Raw genomic sequence first — 21345 nt, 5'->3', positions numbered from 1 at the left:
CCCTGACGATCACCCAGTGATGGCAGCATTCACCCCGCAAGTAAGATGGCTGGGCAGTTTGATTCCTCTGCTTCGGCGTTTATCTGGCAGTCTCTCCCATTTGTAGTTAATTAGTCTAAATGCTTTTCTTGGAACAAATCTGTATTATGGCACCCCGCCGAGGTCAATTCGGGGGTCAAATCAATTTGCTGCCGCACCACAGTGCAAGGTTTTACCTTCAGAGTTAGCCACTGCTTTGGACGTCAAAATCCTCCATCAGGTCTAGGCTGGAAGCTGTAGCCTGGCACGGTCCGTAGTGCCAGATACCTTTGTTGCGTGGTCCTTACTGGGCAAGCCTCAACACTTTGTCAATATCCTCCAGAGGTAGTGAAGATGACTAAATACTAACTATTTCAAAGTTCTAGGAAAATTACTTGTGGGCCTTCCTGCAGCCCTTAGCTCCTCAGGGCAGGCTTCTAGGAACCAATTCTCATTCCAGGCAGACCTCCTCCAGGGTTGTGTCCTTTGTGATCAGCTGGGCATTCTTCGATTCAGGAGTCTTTCAGCTTTTTGTGTCCCTAAAGTAGATAAACAAACACTTGACCCAGGGAGAGCATTTCCAGTCCCTTGGTGCCAGAAGAATTCAGGAGTCCTTGGGCTGTTAAGTCCTTCAGAAGGTTCTCTTCGTCCGGCAGGAATCTCGAGTCATGAGTCTTCTTTCAGCAGGGCCCCCTTCTTCAAATGTGTCTTCTTAGGTCTAGGAATGTACTGAGGAGGTAGTGGTTGAGATATCACATTTATCCTGTGCACTAGTGTGGGAGCAAAACACTAATGTACCCCAAAATTGACACCCCAAAATGTACCTCAGACAGTGTTTATACTTTTATCTTGACCAGAGACGGTGTTGAACCTCAATCTCATGAATCAATGTGGCCCTGCCATAAGGCACCTCCCAAGGCATCAAAATCAGGAGTACTACAATTCATTAAATAATTCCAATTTGAAATCCAATTTACCAATTGAGTGGGCCCAACCATTAACTGAGTTCTAGGACGAATAAACATTAATGGGTTTTATTATAAAATCCAAAAATAAAACTGTACAGAGTAAATGCCATGAAGGCTCTCAAATATAGACTTATACAGACTATGAAGAATTCAGACATATATTTTTGACTTAAATGTTGGTGCTGTAAATGTTATGTTATGTTATGTTAAAAAGTTTTTCTATAGCGCAGATCACCACTGGTCTCTAAGCGCTTACACAGAAAAGGTACATAACCTGCTGCCTCCTGAACCCCTCTGCCCTTGGCTGAGATTAGGGCGTGGGTGTTAGTTTTTTAAACAGATGGGTCTTCAAGTTCTGACTGGCTGACTGGTAGCTCGTTCCAGATTTGCGGGATAAGTACCGACAGAGCTCTGCCCCCTTTGGATTTTATCTTAAATCTGGGTTGAAACAAGTTGGAGACATTACTCGAGCGCAAGGCTCTACCTGGAATGTATCTCCTCAGACGTTGTTTGATGTATTCCGGGGCATTACCAAAAATGGCTTTGTGGGCCATGCAAAGACATTTGAACTGCACTCTGAGTCCAACAGGCAGCCAGTGCAGCTTCCGGAGCAAAGGGGTTGCATGCGAATTCCTAGGTAATGAGTAGATCAATCTGGCTGCGTCGTTCTGAACAACCTGCAGTTTCCTCAAGAGCTTCTGCGGAAGGCCTAGATACAGGGCATTACCATAGTCCAGCCGCGAGATAACTGTGGCTGACACTATGGATTGTAATGTGGGGGCCGATAGAATGGGTACTAACTTCCGGAGTTGCCTAAGCACCCCAGTGCACGACCCAACCACTGCCGAGACTTGGGGGGCCATAGAAAGGTCTGCGTCAATCTTCAGCCCCAGGCTTTTTCCCACCTTTCCAGGAATAGGTGTAGTCCCTAATTCTGGGGCCCAAAACAAATCACACCAGGGATTTACTTGATTGGTTAGGACCAGTACCTCTGTTTTTTCGGCGTTGACTTTCAGGAGGTTGTTGGTCATCCAATTTACAGTGAATCTAAGCAGATTCCTTACCGATTCCTGCGCTTCCCTTGAGTCCTCCAGCTGAACCAGTAGCTGGGGATCGTCGGCATAGTTGAAAATTTGGCAGTTCCTATGCATTAACTCCTCCACAAGAGGTTGCAGGTAGATGTTGATCAGCAGGGGGGATAGTGCGGACCCCTGGGGTACCCCCCAGGCCACAGCATCTGCCTCCGAGAGCTGATCTCCCAACTGCACTCTCTGGGTCCGACCCGTAGAAAGGATTCAAGCCATTTGAACGCTTGCCCTATTATTCCCAGCTTCCTGATACGGTCCAGCAAGATGGTGTGGCTGACCGTATCAAACGCCGCAGACAAGTCCAATAGAATCAGGGCACAAGGCTCTTTGTTGTCTGCCTGGACTCTCAGCTCGTCAGCAACTGTGGCCATTACCAATTCAGTGCTATGTTGGGGCCGAAAGCCCGCCTGCCTTGGGTGAAGTAAACCATGTTCTTCCAGGTAACAGGCCAGCGTATTCAGGACATGCTTTTCCAGGATCTTGCCCAGAAATGGCAGTTGGGAGATGGGCCTGTAGTTCTTTAAGACCTTAGTATCCGCTCCTGTTTTTTTCAGGAGTGGAGTGACCCTAGCTTCTTTCAAGTTTGACGGGAGATAGCCCACTTCTAATGACTCATTTAAAAGGCTCAGCAGCTGACTTTGAATGCCGGGCAAGGCCATTTGAAAGATTCTCGGAGGGCATGGATCCGTGCTAGATCCTGATTTTATTTGGCATGCAATGACCGCCAGGCTCTCTTCATCTAGACCTGGGATACTATTCAGCAACCCTGTCGGCTCCTGACAAGCAGGGCCAGATGGTAGAAGAGGAACTACTGGGGTCACCCTAATATCCCCAATGAGGTCTTGCACTTTCTGGAGAAATACACATTGCAGCACACCTATGATATTTAACCTACCATGCCATAGGTGCATATTAGGTACTATTTATAGGGGGCTTATAAGGAAGTTAAATAGACTAACAATGGAGTTCAAATGTACAACGCATTTTAGGGGGAAGCATATGCACCTTAACTCTGTTTGGCAGTGATAAAGTGCACAATCCTAAAAGCTAGCAAAACAGACAGGAATACATTGGATCATTTCTCACAGTCACCCGGTATATTCTACTCTCGGAACCTCAACATGCATTTGGCGAACAGAAACCCAGGCAACAAAACCACAAGAGCTGTGTCCTTGGAGTTAAATGTCCAAAGTTCTGGAATGCACTCATTCATGTGCTCCGAACTGCACTTCACCACAAGCATTTCAGAAAACAAAATGCTCATAATGAACAATGAAGACCAGATATGAAATGGCTCGGTGATCGTTGCAAACAGAGCCTGTGGTTTTATAAGAGGGATGGCAGCAGCCCTCGTGTACGCTTTAATAGTAGCATTACATTATTGACAAAGGCCTGGGACTCAATTTGGATGTATGGGACGTGTTCTGTCAAACAAATGTAAATTTTGCCTACAGCATTGAATCGGTGTCCACCCTCCCTGGTCTACCTGTTGGTAACAGGTCGGAATCCCAGCAGGGTAAAGATCAGAGCAATACTATTTCATCCTTCTAAGATCGATTCAATGTATAAGCTATTAATATTAACAATGTGTCAGAAATCAAACCTGCAGTGTCATGCAATATGTAAAACACTTAAGTAATAATATGTTTATTACTCCTATTATTATATTCAGTGTATGACGTATGTAATGGTTCCATACAGTTTCGAGTTACAGAATATATTGCATGTTTCTTTGCTATATAAAATTGTGACGCTAAACAGCTGTAGAAAATCTCGCAGGTAAGAGGTCACCAAAGGTAAGACCTCTCCTAAAGAAAAATATTGTTTGCAATCGCTTGCATAAAAGAAACTAAAAATGAGAATTGCAGTAGATTATGTTATAGTAAATTATCATAGTGGACCACGGATGCTTTATAAATGTTGCACGCTAGGTGTTGTTTAAAAATTTGGAGAGTGTAGTATTGACATTTCAGGAAAAATATTTACATTAAAAGCGAAAATTGGTAAGCGCAAACTGAAATGAAGGCAGCACTATTTATTGACAGCCACGTGCCTGCATCCTCCAAGCTAAGAGTTGTAGTGCAGGGTTTCGTTTAATAAAAACAGTTTTTATTGAAAAGGAGCCCAGCTCATGACAAACGCAGGCCCGAGTTTAGATGCAGATATCTCTAGGTATGGAAAACAGGCTGCGTGGCTGTGCTAACAGGAGGTGACACCTGAAAGCCAATGCGTCCACTGGGCAGACGCAGCCGTCAGATAAACGCGGCTGGCGGTATTGAAAGCAGAAGGCGTGGCTTTCCTTCAGAATAGGGAATTATTTGCAAGGTGAAGGGTTGGGCTGGGGGACCGGGTCTAGTAGAGCAGAAACAGGAAGCGCTTCTCCGTCACCTGCAGTATCCAATGCAGTAGAACAGAAGCAATGACTCAGTGACATCAGGGAACAAAGTCGACCCTGAAACTGAGGAAGGAACGTCAGGTGATATACTCGGGCAAAACGAGACGGAGGTAAAAAAAAACCCACAAAGCGTTACATGAGGGACGGGGACGTAACCTACTCAGCCACGAATTATTTATTTGCTATCCTACAAAATGCCTCTGGGGATAAGGGGGAAGAAGAAAGCCAAGTCAAAGGAGAGGTCGAAGCTTGTGGACAGCGAAGAGGTCGGCGGCCGAGCGGGTGCCCCCGGGACGAGTGCCGCCAAACAAGTTGCCAACGGAGCTGTGGCGGGTCTGCCGCCTCCCCCCGCCAACCTGCGCCCCAAGCTGGTCTTCCACACGCAGCTGGCCCACGGGAGCCCTACGGGCCGGATCGAGGGCTTTACTAGCGTCAAAGAATTATATTTAAAAATCGCCGAAGCTTTTCAGATATCTCCAGCAGAGGTAAGGGCGCACGTGCATTGTGCCACTGAAATGACCGTGGCACGGCGAGGGGAGGGCAAACTGGCACCCGGTTTGACAGGCGTATTTGGTAAATGGGTTTGCAGCGCGGATACCTAACTAGATTGTTTTAAGTCAGCGGTACAGTATTTCCACTTGTCTTGCATCTTTAAAGACAGAAAGATGAGCAAACGCCAGGTTTCCTGCTTTTGTTGGTGTTAGTTTGAGAGGCAAACTCGTTCTTGGTGTTTGGCGGTGCTCATTGGAGCAAGGCTAGAGTCAAGTAAAATGATACCTGAGGGTTTAGTAAACCTGCACAGTAAAATAGATGTAATGTGGCCATGCACGAGAAACAGTGGCCATAGCCTTATTAATCTTTCAAAACTCTTAAAAGAGTACACAAAAGCCGCAGCGGTCTTTACTTTTCAATAATGCGTCATTACACTTAATATTATGAAATGCATATGGCTCACAAATGAAAAGCACTCGGTACATGCCTGGAGCAAACATGTAATAAAATTCAATTTGTTTACTTCAAGCCTGCAGAGAAAATAATTGTGTAGTGTGTATGGACTGTCTAGCAAGTCGCCATAGGGCCCTGTCTGTGCAGTTTGTTAAATAGGTGGGCATCCATTTCGGCATTATTAAAAATGTTGTCATCAGATTTACTTCGCATTAGATGGTGAGCAATGCATATGTAAAGGTATGTAAAGGATCACGAAAGGAGGTGCTATGTGACTAACTTCATGGCTGTTGATTGACAGTAGAGTAATGTATACGAGTCTAGAAGGATATAAGAATATAAATGTCTTGCCTACAGAACCACAGCAAAATGGCTTATGATGCGACATCATCTTTTGGGGGAGTAAAAAAAGTAAAAGGGAGCCCTTCAAAATATGGATGAAAATTGACGTTTTTTTTGTAGTGTGGTGATGGATCAATCCCTGATCTTTGGACTGGGTAAGAGTGGTCTGCTTAATTCAGACACTCTGTTCATCACCACCCCCTTTTCTGAATCGCTACAATCTTATTAAAGCAGTGGTTCGTACACTATTCTCGGCACCTGTTGCCTTTTAGTGCCACTGATCACAGATTCCAAACTATACTTCGTAAAGAGCAGTGCACTTGAACAAAAGAACTTATTCAGTCTTTTTATATTTCTTTCTTTCAATTCTTTATTTTCAAATCCAAATAAAGTTACACAAAAAAAGGCAGCCAACGCGTTTCATTCAGTTCGGCGACAAGCCAAAAGAACTTCTTCAGGGCTCTTTAGATCAAACAAACAGACAATAGTCTTTAGCATCAGTCAATTCGCCAGCTTGGCCAAATTATAACCCTTTGCCAGCAGTCTACCTCCAAAACAGCATTGAGTCCCCTCAATGCATCAACAGTCAAAGAAAGTATGATGATCAGAAGGTTAAGTGCCCTCAATCCCCAGTGGGATAGCCTCCGCCTCTCTGCCTTCAGATGGTGTTTGCTGGGGAGGCGTAGGCGACCACGTATTAAGGCAGAGGCTATTCCACTGGGGATTGAGGGCACTTACCCCTCTGATCATCATATTTTCTTTGACTTGATGCATGGCAGCTTCGTTTGCCTTGGGTGCCCAGGTGTGGTTGTCTCAGGTGAAGGTGGAGTTAAGTTGCTCGTCGGTAACATTGCTCCAGTTCCTTCGTGGGGGGTGTGGCGTTAGTTTGGGTGCCTTGGGTTTGTTGATGGCGAAGTGTACGCAGTGGTGGTCAGTCCATGGCGGCTGCATTGTGTGGCTAAATTGCACGCTGTTTCCTGCTGCGAAAATGGGGTCGAAGGTGTGTCCTGCTCTATGGGCCGGTGTGTTGACGAGTTGTTTATTTATTTTATTTATTTATTTTATTATAAAGTTTTGTATAGCGCGAACAAGACCCGTAGGTATCAGAGCGCTTAACATGAGGTAGTAAAAGGAAACACGGTTACATATGTATACGTCGTTAGCAAGCAATCGCAGTGAGGTAGATGACATATAAATTCGTAACACATGTGACGTTAGCAAAAGTAAGTAAGCTATGATTAAATAAAATACAATGTGTGAGTATGAAAGGGGTAGGCCCTTAAAACTCAGGACCTGGGTCCGTTGGTCAGTACAAATGAGGATGGTCTGAGTATGGCAGATGTAATATACATATATATACAAATTCAGATAGGACCATGTTCACCTTTAAAGTTTAAACCAATCAAAAGAGAATTTAATTATTTGTATTTCTTTCAGGCGTTTTATTCATTCATAGCCAAAATTGTGTCGAGCAATTTATGATAAAGACATGTAATTGTTTCATCATTACATTCTGTATTCGAAATCGGTGCTCTCTGTGAAAAGGGAAGGGTAGGTGAATAAGTGAGGGGGACAGAGTAAAGGTGTTGTGACATAAATAGTTGCATCCAAGTTAAAAATGAAAAAACCTCTACAACCAAGCTAATGGGCAAAGGTTCCCAATTTTACATCACGCATAGATTTATGAGAATACATCTCTTAATTAGCTCCTATGGTGTGTCAAGGAAAAACGGCGTATTTCTACGTTTCGACCCCTGATACGCAAGAAGGGTGATTCACAGCCTCATGTTGGGGTCTTCGTCAGGAAGAGGAAAGAGAGCATCAGCCGACGGTCAATGAATGTGCCGTCTGCAGGAGGGGCTTTCAAATGCTCCAATGGAATTGGTGTGCCGGCGAAAACTAGGCACAGGTAGATCTGTCCTCGATGGGGGTGATTTGTCTTGCAGGGTTGAATTGTCAATGCCACCCTGTTATCCCAAACGCGTGTTCACTCGCGGTGGGGGTCTCAGTGCCGGTACGTTTTACTTCTTGAATGCGAGCGCGCATCAGCGCTATTACTTCCCGGCAGCCTGCATCCGAAGAGACTCTTCAATTGGTTGTAGAGGTTTTTTCATTTTTAACTTGGATGCAACTATTTATGTCACAACACCTTTACTCTGTCCCCCTCACTTATTCACCTACCCTTCCCTTTTCACAGAGAGCACCGATTTCGAATACAGAATGTAATGATGAAACAATTACATGTCTTTATCATAAATTGCTCGACACAATTTTGGCTATGAATGAATAAAACGCCTGAAAGAAATACAAATAATTAAATTCTCTTTTGATTGGTTTAAACTTTAAAGGTGAACATGGTCCTATCTGAATTTGTATATATATGTATATTACATCTGCCATACTCAGACCATCCTCATTTGTACTAAATAAAATACAAGACATGTATATATAACAAATATGAGGTAGCACGGTATAGGTTCATGTATGAGGTAGCACTGTATAGGTTCATGAAAGATATTGTTCTTCTGTTCAATCCAATCTCCATTCCTGTTGACTTTGGGTTGTTCCCATATCCTAGGATACATATTCCATTATAGTATTGTCTGAGCCTCCTATTTTGATAGCGTACATGATCTGTACTAAGGCAGTATTATAGCAGATCCAAGATCAGTGATCTTCATTAAGTAATGTATCTATTCATCAGCAGGCTCTTCACTTCCCGTTTGAATGTTACCAGATTCTGGATCTTCCTGATGTTTGGAGGGAGTGAGTTCCATATTCTGGGGGCCGCTCCTGAGAACGCTCTGTCATAAGTTTTTTTCTTTCGGAAGAATGCTGGTCGTAGTAGCAGCTCCCCAGCACTCCTAGATGTTCGGTTGCCACCGGACAACTGAATTTTCTTTGTAAGATATCTTGGGGTGTTGTCGTGTAATGCTTTATGTGTGATACATGCTAACTTCATTTGGATTCTTGCTTCATATGGTAGCCAGTTTAATGCTTTCAGGTGTGGGGATATATGGTCATATTTCCTAGTTCCGGTGATAAGTCTTGCTGCAGCGTTAAGGCAGGCTTTCAATGGTCCTGTGGACATTTTTGGTAATCCAGCCAAGGTGGTGCACCCATATTCAATCCTCGAGATAACTAAGGATTGGATTGCCAATTTGAGGTCTGACTCTGTGATGAAAGGTTTCAATTTTCTTAGGTAGTTCAAGTGAAATCGGGCACTTTTCGCCATTGAGTTAATGTGGGCTTTCATGTCTAGATTCTCATCTAAGATGATTCCTAGTGATTTGGCTGAGTTGACAAGGGTAGGGGTACAGTTTAGCGCAGTCACGACTTTCATCCATTCCATTATTTCTATATTCCTCTTTGGTGGAGAGATTAATAGGAACTCTGTTTTATGTGCATTCAGCTTCAGGTGGTTTGCCATTAACCATTGAAGTGTCATTTTTAGTGTCTCATTCATTAATTCCAATTCTTTTATGGATCCAATCTTTACGTATATTTGCGTGTCGTCTGCATACATGTGATAGGATATTTGAGATTTTTGTAGAATTTCTGTGAGTGGCTCGACGTATAGGTTAAACAGATCTGGGGATAATGTCGATCCTTGAGAGACTCCAATTGTGGTAGGGCACGGAGGGGAGATTGATTGGTTAACCAGGAAGCGCTGTGTTCTGTTCTGTAAAAAGGACTCGAACCATTTCAGCACTGTTCCTGATATTCCCATCCTGTCCCGTAGCCTGGCCAGTAATGCTTCATGATTTACCGTATCAAATGCCGATGACAAGTCCAGGAGAATCAGTAAGCATGCTTGATTTTGGTCAAGGGCCTGTAATGCGTCATCAGTAATGTGGAGAATCGCTGTTTCAGTGCTGTGCCCAGCTCTGAATCCTGATTGGCATTCATCTAACAAGGAGAATTTGTTGATGTGTTGGCACAATTGGTTCTGCACACATTTCTCAGTCAACTTGGCCAGTAAAGGGATGTTGGTCACTGGGCGAAAGTTATTTGGATCTGATGTATCTGCTGTGGGTTTTTTGATTATGGGAACGACTTGACCTGTTTTTAGGCAGTCTGGAAGGATCCCTTGTGACAGTGATGCATTTATTATTTCGGTCCATATTGGAATCAAGATGTGATTGATTTCTTTTACGCATTTTGCAGGTAGAGGGTCTTGGTGGTGGTTGTTAGGTTTGATTCCTGAGAGCGTCTTGGCAATCGTGTGTTGGTCGTACAGTTCAAATGTTTCCCAGCTCACCTTGTTTTTAGCCTTAGTGCAAACTGTTGTAGAGTTGGCATCGTTAGTAGCCCAAGGTTCGTTGGGAAGGTTTAATGCCGAATTTTTAAGCTCTATTTCGAGTGCTTTGGCCTTTTCCATGAAAAATGTGGAGAAATCATCACAGCTTAGAGATGTTTTTGAATGTTCTTGCACTGTTTTGGCTAGTTTGTTTGATTGCTCCTTTAGGATTTCAAATAGTTTTCGTGGCCTGTTTTTGGCATTATCCAGTTCTTCTCTTATAAATTCCTTTTTTGAGTTGATGATTTTTTTATTATATTGTTTCCTTGTTTTTCTGAGGGCTTCCAGTTCCGGAGTTGATGGGTGTTGCCTCCATTTTCTTTCGGCCATTCTCAATTTGCGTCTATCTTCATTTAGTCCTTCGTTAAACCACGGGTTTTTTGTCTTTTCTGAGATTCGTTTCAATTTTAGTGGCATGGTGGTATTAACAATATTTTCGACAGTTGTTATGTAGTGTTCCGTCAGTTCGTTAACTGTTTCCATATCGTTGGGTGGCTTTAAGTCTCTTTCACAGCTTTTGACCAGTAGTTCCATATTTGTTTCTTTTGTGTCTCGAGTCCATTTTTTGGTCTTGACAGGTTGCCTGGTTCTACCTTTTCTCGTTGCAGGTATCATGAAAGTTATGGCGTGATGATCCGACCAGTCACATGGAGTTATGGAGTGGATTGTAGCAGCTTTGTTTCTTGAGATTATCCAGTCTAACGTCCCTCCTTTCGAATGTGTGGGCAGTGTGCACGCTTGAGTGAGGTTTAGTTCAGTGAGGAAACCTTTAAGCATGTTGACCAGTTTGTCATTGCAGTTCTCCCAATGCAGGTTGAAGTCGCCTAGGAATATGTTATTGGCAGCGTCATTCGAGTTGGCTGTTATGATCTCCATTAACTCTGCTATAAACTTTGTGTTATCTCCTGGTGGGTGGTAGAAAGTATGCAGGTTGCACCATTGAGTGTTGGATGATCTTATGTTAAGACCAAGATACTCACATGATTCCAGCGGGTCGGCCTGAATTTGTTTAACCTCTATGTCAGATCGATGAATGCATGCTATCCCTCCCCCTAGCTTTCCGTGTCTATCCAGTCTGAGAACGTTGAATTGCGGTGGTATCAATAGATCCATGGTTGGGGATGAGGATTCCGTAAGCCAAGTTTCTGTAAGGATTGCCAGGTCGATGTCCTTGTTGAGGATGAGGTCCGCTATGTCCGATGCATGTTTGGTAGCTGACCGGCAGTTGAGTAATAGACAGGATAGGTGTTTTTCTTTTTTACTGGCGATCACATTTTCCGCTTCGTTTGGTGTTAGCTGTATGTGCTGTAGATTGTGGGGGTTGGAAGTTCTCTCGTTTTTCCTCGCTGTTCTGTTAGCGTCTAGCGGGACTGTTTGGATTCTCTCTTCCTCCTTGTGGTCCGATAGGTCATATGTTCGGATTAAGGCCAACGTTTCCTCTTTAGATAGTGACTTCGCCCTGTCTGGTCGGTTGTCTCTCTGTATTAAACGCATGTTCGCCTCGATGCTCTTTCTGTGTGAGGACTGTACGAGATTTTGGATATCCGTGACTTTGGCGTCAATGTTCTCCGTCCTCTCTTCGATTTTTTCTATCGCCTGTACGGTATTCATAGTGGCTTGTGTTAGCTTGCTCACAAGTTTCTGAAGCTTAATAAAGTCCTTCTTGTTCTGGTGGGGTTTCTTTGGGGCGGCCGATCTGTACATCCGCTCAACTCTTCTCCTTTTTGGCACGAATCTTCGTTGCGCTGCCATTTTCTTTATCTTCTCTTTTTGATTGTCTATTCCATCTCCATTCGGTGCATCGTTGATGTTGGATATGTTCTGAGTTGGTAGGATCGTGTTAGAGGTTGAGGGTCTGTGCGCCGCTGGTGTTGTATTAGCGTGAGGTGTGGGGAGGTTGCTGGAGTTAGATAGGTCCTGTGTTGTTGTGAGTTCGTTAGTTGATGTGGGTGTGTACGAAGTTGGTATGGTTCTGACGAGGGTTTGGGATGTAGGAAGGCTGATGTCTTCTGTCTCAACCAATTCCTGGTTGTTGGGTGGCGCTACCCTCACTGTCTCACCATCCTCAGTCTCATCCCACTCCTGGTTGTTAGGTGGCGCTACCCTCACTGCCAGTGTATGATCTGTTTGAGAGGTCTCATGGTTTGGGAATAGGGGCGATTCTTTTCTAAGGTGCTGATTTTGTTCTTTGTTTGTTTGAGAGGTAGGCCTCTCAGTTCTTCTAGTCGTGTTCTCTGGTAGAGGCCTTACTAGTCCAGTTAACTCTACCCGGGTAGTCGCTAGAGTTGATGCCGGCGTATGATGGCTCCTGGTTCTAATTGCGCCTCTGATTGTGGCCTCATGGGTGCCTGGAGTGTCTACTGGTGGGGTTAGGAGAGGTTGATTACTCGGGTCGTCCAATGCGTCTTTTATCGATGGGAAAGTCTTGGCAAATCTCTCTAGATCATGGTTTGCTGCTTGTATCAGCACTGTTCCGGATTTATATATCGTGATGTTAAGTTCGGCTCTGCATCTTTGTGATGGTGCGGTTGACATTTTTAATCCGTGAGGAATGTTTTTCGTAGTTTTTATGGTAAGCATCCTAGCGAAGGCATTGCGCCATTTAGCTGTTTTGGATGTATAGAATATGAGGTCATTCATTTTCGTACCAGTAGTTACATTAAAGTATAGGTCTGCGAATATTATGTCCGGGTTTTTTCTCAGGTAGTCGTGTTTAAACTTCTTAGCTGCATTTTTAGTTAAGTTATTGGGGTATTTTATACTCTGGGCACTCAAGCCAGTAACTTCTGGGTATCTTTCGCTCATTTTTGCTCCGTTCTGCATTTGTTATGGTGTTTCTTTTTCAGTTTTATTCCAGGTAGCCTCCCTGCTGATGTTAATTTTGTTGTTGCTTTTAGTTTCGGATCTAGAATTCTTTTCTTATCGTTTCACTGAGTAGTGCTGGGAAAGGCTTCTCTTTTTCCTAATTATTCCACATTTAGCTCTCGTAGTCCTTTCAGAGTGCTTATTAATTAATTAATTAATTAATCAATTAATTAATTCGCCAGCTGACATTTGTTCAGCTCTATGCTTGGTGTAAAAAACAACCCTTGTAAGATGGCTGCCGTTGTGTTTGTTTTATGTTAGCAGGGAGTCCTTTCTCACTTTCCATGTCCTTATTTGTTAGCAGGGAGTCCTTTCTCACTTTCCATGTCCTTATTTGTCTGCAGGGAGTCTTTTCTCACTTTCCACGTCCTTATTTGTCTGCACTAGCCGCCATCTTAGGGTCAGGCATGCCGTATCAGTCTCCCAGCTTCTGTTATGTGAAGGATTCCCCGATAGCCGTGTGTAAATAAGTGAGATGGGGAGACCTTTTCTGTCCTGCCTTCCCTTCTGCTGGAAACGCCGACTGGGAGATCCAGAGCCTCTATCGTGACTCATTCTTCTCTCAGCTCGCCGTCGCTTGTCCTTCCTTTATGTCCATGCTCCTCACCGGGGCCGGATTCCCGGTAGCATAACCAGGGTTTCTCCCGCCGCTCTGGTTGGCGCAATCACTCTTCCTCGCGTCGCTCCCCTGATTGCTCCCGCGCAGCCGCTCCAGTCATGAGCCTCGCTCCAGGTCCTCCGACGCGGCCTCAAAAACACTGATCTATTTCCTCTGATCCCGCTTACCGGCACACCGCAACCAGCATCGCAGATGCATCTGTGGTCCGACGCCAAGTCCCAGAACCGCTCCTCAGCACTACACTCGGGTGATCCACCGATCCCAGGAAACTCGCCGCACGCCGAGCTGCTCAGTGACCAGGCAGTGACCAGACAGGAGAACGCAGTAAGGATCGTTCCAATTTCCAATTTGAAGTCATCTGTCGCCTGTTTCCATGTTCCGGTTGTGGTAGGTGGACGGAGGATGGGCGGGCTGGGTGGTTTATCAGGGATTTACACCCGAAGGTGATCCCAAAACCAGGAGCTTCCCAGTGCAGCTCCTCCTCAGGCGGCCATCTTGTGTTGTTTAAGTCAGATGCTGGCGAGGTTGTCACAAAGGATAGTGGAGTTGGGGTCCTTAGGGTTGTCGAGGTGGAAGTTCAGTTCTCCAATGAGTATGTAGTTTGTTGAGGCGATGGTGTGGGGTGCGATGAAATCGGTGATGGTGGTGGTGAAGGGTGTTTGGGGGCCGGGGGTTCTGTAGACGAGGGTTCCTCGGAGTGTGGCTTTCAGGGTGGTCTGGATCTGGAAGTGCAGGTGTTCGGCAGAGGGGAAGGTTTCGCTGCAGGTGGTGAGGCGGAGGGTGCTCTTGTGGGCAATGGCGAGGCCCACTCCTAGGTGGTTGGGGCGGTCTCTTCTCTGGATCTTTTATCCTTCTGGGATGGCAGTGCTGATGTTGGAGGCGGAGGATGCGTTGGTCCAGGTCTCTGTGAAGAAGGTGATGTCGGGCGAGAGAGAGTCGAGTAGGTTCCAGATTTCCATGTCGTGTTTGTGTAAGGAGCATACATTGAGAAGGATGAATTTTAGGGTGTCTCCGGTGCTGGCGTTGGCGGTGTTGGAGGCCGGGGTGGCGGTGAGGGTCTGGCGGCAGTGTAAGTCTTCCAGGGTTGAGTGCAAGGAGGGTGGTGGTGTGATATCGATGGGTAGTGGGAGGTCCAGGGTTCCTGGTGCTGGTCTCAGTCGGGCGCAGACGAGCTTGCCTTTGGCGCACCGGTGGCGCACTGGTAGGTATACAACCTTTACAACGCAACTTTTACAACGACCTACCATTACCACGCTTTTTTTACAACGCAGGATCCATTACAACGCATACCATTACCACGCATGTATTTACAACGCAGGTACTTTTACAACGCATACCATTACAACGTAAGTATTGGTAAGTATATTATTTTATTAAAAATATTATTTGGGTTTTTGGGTAAAGGGGTATTTTTAGGGTTCAGGCTCAGTTTTGGGTTTTTGGGTAAAGGGGTATTTTTAGGGTTCAGGGTCAGTTTTCAGTTTTTGGGTAAAAGGGTATTTTTAGGGTTCAGGGTCAGTTTTCAGTTTTTTGGGTAAAGGGGTATTTTTAGGGTTCAGGGTCAGTTTTCAGTTTTTGGGTAAAGGGGTATTTTTAGGGTTCAGGGTCAGTTTTCAGTTTTTGGGTAAAGGGGTATTTTTAGGGTTTAGGGTCAGTTTTCAGTTTTTGGGTAAAGGGGTATTTTTAGGGTTTAGGGTCAGTTTTCAGTTTTTGGGTAAAAGGGTATTTCTGGGGTTCAGGGTCAGTTTTCAGTTTTTTGGGTAAAGGGGTATTTTTAGAGTTCAGGGTCAGTTTTCAGTTTTTGGGTAAAAGGGTATTTTTAGGGTTCAGGGTCAGTTTTGGGTTTTTGGGTAAAGGGGTATTTTTAGGGTTCAGGGTCAGTTTTGGGTTTTTGGGTAAAGGGGTATTTTTAGGGTTTATGGTCAGTTTTGAGCTTTTGGGTAAAGGGGTATTTTTAGGGTTCAGGGTCAGTTTTGGGTTTTTGGGTAAAGGGGTATTTTTAGGGTTCAGGGTCAGTTTTGGATTTTTGGGTAAAAGGGTACAGGGTAAAAATTAAATATAATTAAATTTAAATTACATTAAATTAAATTGATTAAATTAAATTAAATTAAATTAATTAAATTAAATTAAATTAAATTAAATTAAATTAAAATAAAATAATTAAATTAAAATAAATTAAATTACATTATATTAATTTTAATTAAATTAAAATTTAAAAAATATTATATACTTACCAATACTTACGTTGTAATTGTATGCGTTGTAAAGGTATATGCGTTGTAAATACATGCGTGGTAACGGTACTTCGTTGTAATGGATTCTGCGTTGTAAAAATTGCGTGGTAATGGTAGGCGTGGTAAAAGTATGCGTTGTAACGTCATACATCCGCACTGGTAGCTCAGCGGACGTCATTAGGTAGGGGAGGTGGGAAGGAGGAGAGGTTGGGAGGAGGGAGCAGGGGAATTCCGGAGAGGGAGGGGCCGCAGGGGTAGCAGTGGCGAAAGGGGAAAGGAACAGGCATACATGAGAAAATAAAAACAGTGGTTGAATCAGAGCAAGACACAGATGGGCACAATAACAGTGGCACAACAGGGAAAAATTAAGGAAAAAAACTGCTGAGAATGGTTACGGTGGGTGCAGGCAGTCTGGTCCCAGTTGGAGTGGGCAGCAGGTGCAGGAGCGGGCAGCAGCCTCGAACCTCCCAAGGAGGAGGTCGGGGTCATTTGAAGGAAGGTGTCAACCTCTCAACTGGAAAAGTTTCTTGGGAATGCCCTCAAATAATGCTTAACGCTCAAAATGTTCTCTTGCAATACAATGTGATGTCTATGTTTTTACGATTAGAACTAACAGACTCTCTTTTAAATACGAGCTTGGACAACACAGTGGCCCAGTAATGACCAAAGTGCAAGTGCAGGAAAAGACGTCCGAGGTGTTTTGGCGTTTCAGCCTTCTGCTGGACAAGAGAGTCCTAGCATGAAAGGCAAGCCTTATAAAGACATATTCATTAGTCCACCTTTAATTTCAGTGAAAAAACAACTAGAGCAATTTTTTTGCCATAGAATCCTAAGCAGTTGTTTTTAAGGGACCACAATATAAGTTATATTGATTCATGTGCCTTTTACCGCAACGTACATTTATCGTATCTATATTTATGAATCATCATAATCGTGTGGTATGGTGTTAGATGATAAAGAACAACAGTCCTCATAAAATGCTTATAAAAGCACCAGTGCTGATAAAGTGCCATTTCTTTGGAAAATATTGCCAGCTTCCCATACAGCCTGTAAAGTGCCAGTCTAAATCATGAAAGAAAGTGCCACTGGAAATAAATACACTTCTCATCTATTACAAAGAGAGGCAATTTCCTTCAAATTCATAAAATCTCATTCAGCGCTCTCAAGCCAGTATTATTAAAGTACACTACGGTTCTAGGGAAACTTAATTCAGTAAAAATATAGAGAGATAAAAATAGAAGATGTAAAGACATAGGAACAGCATATTTATAAATCATCAGATGTCAAAATGTATAAATAGCTAAAAAAGCTAAAAAACATCCTGTTGATATGTAATTATAAAAAGTCAGATGAAATACATTTCAAGAGTCAAATATAGATGAATATATAGTTCTGCGTCCAAATCATGTCTGAGGGTAGCCTCTGTTCCCGATTGAGATTATCAATCTTAATTTCATACTTTTAAAGGTCAATTTTCTATTACCCCTCGTGCAGCAGCCTGATATGTTTCACAGCAAAGTATATCAGTTCTTGTGAGTTCCCTTCATGTGTCTCCCAGAAATGTTTTGCAATGGGATGAGAAAATTGTTTATTTTGTAATGCTTGTATGTATTGTAGGATTCTTAGTTTGACTTTATTCATTGTGCTTCTCACATACGATTTTCGGCATTTGCACTGTAATACGTAGACCAAATAGTTCGTTTCACAAGTGATGTGTTCCATGATTTTTTGTTCTCTTCCCTTATACAGTTTGTTTGCCTTTCTATTTACTAAATGCATACATGCTTTGCATTTAGCACATTACCAGAAGCCAGGTTGCTATAACAAGGATTTAATCATACTTCTTTCTACTAGTAGGTGACTTTGGACCAGTAGGTCTCCTAAAGAGGGCACTTTTCTGTAGGTGATTTTTGGATATTCAGATATAATTTCTTTCAGTGTGTCATTGAACAGTAACATTTTCCAGTATCTCTTGAATGCATTTCTTATTTCTTGATGTTTGATGTTATAATCCATGTTTACCCGAGTTTCATTGTTGTTCTTAAGGTCTCTCCTTCCGGTAACTAATAGTTCTTCTCACCTCTTTACCGTAGCTCTATTTTTCCTGTTGCATAGAACTTCTACGGGGTGTCCTCTGGCCTCAAATCTCCTGAACATTTCATTCACTTGTATTTCGAAGTCAAAGGTTTTCGGAACAGTTTCTCCTTGCTCTTAGCATTTCTCCAAACGGCACACTCCACTTTGATGTTTTGGGGTGTCCACTATTAGCCTGGGGTATACTGTTATTGGCAGTTGCTTTTCTATAGCTATTGGTACATATTTTGTCCTCTTGCATACTTCGATTTTCGAGGAAGTTTATCTGATTTTCACTAACTGTGTATTCGAATTTAAGATTACTTGTCTTTTGGTTCAATGTTGAAATAAAGTCTTCCAAACTCGTATTGTCTCCTTCTCAGATTAGGAACAACTCATCAATTAACCTTGTCTACAATTTAACATATTATAGCTTTTCTCTATTTTCTTCTGTCCAAATGGTCTCAGCTTCCCAATGGCCTATGAGTAGACTGGCATACATTGGTGCAAAGGATGTCCCATGGCCATTCCCTGACTTTGCAGGTAGTACTTTCTGTTCAGATATGAAGACATTGTTGGTTAATTAGTATTCTAAAGTTTCTAAAATCATGTTTGAGTGCCCTATAAGTCACTGATCGAGCTCTTAGGAGATATTTGCAAACTTTTCTTCCATCACAATGGCAATTCTAGGCGTACAGTGATGATACGGGGAACAACCATCTCAACGCATGCGTTACGACGCATGCGTTGACATCGCGTGCATTTACAACGCACGTGACATTACGACGCGTGCGTTGTCTACGCACGCCATTACGTGGCATAGGTTTTCAGAACACATGCGTTTCCAATGCATGTGATGGACGTGCGCCGAGACGGGTTACGGGGGCGTCACAGACAACAGGGAAACAATGCTGGAACAACGACAAAGAGACAGGTAAGGAGGACGATCGTATTGAGCTTAGGGCTAGTTGCAGTATAGGTACTGTTTTGGGCTTGGGGATTAGGGCTTAGGGCTACTAGTCGAATAGTTGCCTGTTTGGGGTTACGTTAGGGCTACTAGGAGAATAGGTGCTGATTTGGGGTTGTGTTAGGGCTACTAGGTGCAGTTTTGGGGGGGTGTTAGGGCTTCTAGGGCTACTACGTATATAGGTCCTGTTTTGGGGTTGCGTTAGGGCTTCTAGGGCTACTAGATATATAGGTGCTGTTTTGGGGTTGTGTTAGGGCTTAGGGCTAGCTGCAGTATAGGTCATGTTTTGGCCGTTGGGGATTAGGGCTTAGGGATGAGGTCGTAGTGTATGCTTGCTTCACTGTTTAGGGCTGAGGGTTTAGGGAAGTGTTAGGTGAGGTCGTAGTGTACGCTTGCTTCACTATTTAGGGCTTAGGGTTTAGGGAAGTGTTAATTGAGGTCATAGTATACGCTTGCTTCACTGTTTAGGGCTTAGGGTTTAGGGAAGTGTTAGATGAGGTCGTTGTGTACGCTTGCTTCACTGTTTAGGGCTTAGGGTTTAGGCAAGTGTTAGCGTTATTTTAGGGTACTGTTTGCTGTTTAAAGGATTAGGGCTTAGGGTCCGGTGAGGGGGATTGTGCATACGGGTAAATATTGCTGTGTAAAAGCATGCGAGGTGTCAGTATGCGATGTAAAGGTTTTGCGCATGCATTGCTATACAAATGCGATGTTATGGTATGCGTTGTGATTGCTCGCGGTCTAAGGGGACATGCGATGTAAGAACTGCGATGTTATGGCACACGATGTAAGTGTTTGCGATGTATCATCATACATCCAATGATACATCTAAATAGATAGTTATCCTTCCATGGGATGCCCTACATTTTATTGAGAAAATCACTGAAGTCTCTCAAATAAGATGGCAGTGCTGCAACATACTAAAACAAAAAGATGTCTACAAATCTTGAAATGTTCTCTAGTTGCGATCCAATAGAGCTGGCAATAGGATGTCCTGGTGGGTGTTCTAAATCTTTGTAATTTTAGGAGAAAATACATAATTGGTGTAGTTGGATTCTCTATTCTTAAGTATAATTGTGAGTATGCATTCTTAAATATGTATATACATATACATTTACTGTAAATAAAACATGGAAATTAACTGGAAAAAAACAGAGATTACAGGGACGTTATACTTAGGTTGATGTTTTACCCACACAAACCATAGAAATTCAGCAGTTATAGTTATACTTATAATTTTGCTTATCTGAAGAAACAATAACTCATGCCATTAAGTAATTTTAGGCCACAAGTTATGGTTTTCCAACATAAGTATAACTGCAACTAATGAATTTCTATGGTTTTGCGTGGATAAAATGTCAACCTAACTATAACATCCCTGTAATCTTTGGTGAATATATATCTATAAACACACACACACTCTCACACACACACACACACACACCTATTTTCCTGTCATGTCCCTGACCTCCAAGCACTCTTTTCCATTTCAGCTCCTTTGCCTTCTTGGGATTAAAAGTCTGAATTGTCTTGCCAGTTTCTGTGAGAATCGCTCCTACTCAGACTATGTTTAGTACACGACTGAAGGTTCATCTGTTGAATTTTGGTTTTAGTAGACCCATGTCAGTTGCTTGCCCACAAATCAATGAAAACTTAGTGGCTCCAAGATTTTTTGGGGGCACTTTATGACAATACATGCTCCAAAGGCACATTTAAATGTATACATATATATTACATCCAATATATACTGAGTTGTAATTTTCCCAAAACAACTCCTAGTGACTCATCTGTTGAGCTAGTTCAGTGTTGGGGAACACTAAAGTCAAACTTTCTCCAAGATTCAAAGTTTTGGTCCCTAATTCAGAATTACAGCCAAAGTTTTTTTAATATTGTTTTATCTCTTTTGGACAAGACTTGTAGTAAGCCTTAGATTTCTTGGGATTGAATGGTTTTTACATGTTTTCTTGGAAGTTGTTCCACTTTATGGGCAAGCCACTGGAATCTATTGTCTTTCTTTCTTCAAATATTAAACAGGAGTAGGAATAACAGACCTCTAAGATGATGTGCTTCATTGTTAAGATGGGTGCTAACGTAGTAGTCTTGTGATTTGGATGGTCACAGATCAGCTCCTTTTTGGATGGAGCAGGAAGTCTCTAGAAAGTGTTATAAGGAGATAACATGTCCAGTGGATGTAGCATAAAGCTTGACATACAGAGGCAGGGTTGTCTAATGGTAGATCTCACCTGACAGTTGGTGTAAAGTCACAAACACCCATTCAAACAGGACGAATCTTGGAATTCCTACTGATTCTTTTAAATAGCAAGCAGATTTAATTAACGTAATAGGCATGGATGATGATATCGGTGTGTAGCAAAGTCCGGAAGAACCCACAAAGTATTTTTCTGGAAGCCTTACACGCTGCAACGTGGAGCAGGTAACTGGTGGAGATTTCAAGGATAACAATCTATGCGTGAGTCCTTGTTATTCATCTCATGGAAAGTAAATAGAATCCTGGCATCTCATTCCAGGAAGCT

General features: G+C 43.1%; 1 protein-coding gene across 1 annotated transcript in view; it reads left to right on the top strand.

Moving 5' to 3' along the window:
- The first annotated feature begins 4310 nt into the window (after nt 1-4310).
- GIPC2 (GIPC PDZ domain containing family member 2) overlaps nt 4311-21345 on the top strand; it is a 503084-nt gene continuing 486049 nt past the window's right edge. The window contains exon 1 of the mRNA XM_078644977.1: nt 4311-4954. Coding sequence (XP_078501103.1) covers nt 4664-4954 — 291 coding nt within the window. The 5' untranslated portion in view covers nt 4311-4663. The remainder of the gene's footprint in view (nt 4955-21345) is intronic.

The sequence above is a fragment of the Lissotriton helveticus genome, chromosome 1_1 (assembly GCF_964261635.1).
Source record: "Lissotriton helveticus chromosome 1_1, aLisHel1.1, whole genome shotgun sequence".
In the NCBI taxonomy this organism is placed as follows: Eukaryota; Metazoa; Chordata; class Amphibia; order Caudata; family Salamandridae; genus Lissotriton; species Lissotriton helveticus.
The sequence above is the reverse complement of the archived record's forward strand: the minus strand, read 5'-3'. Positions and strand labels throughout refer to the sequence as shown.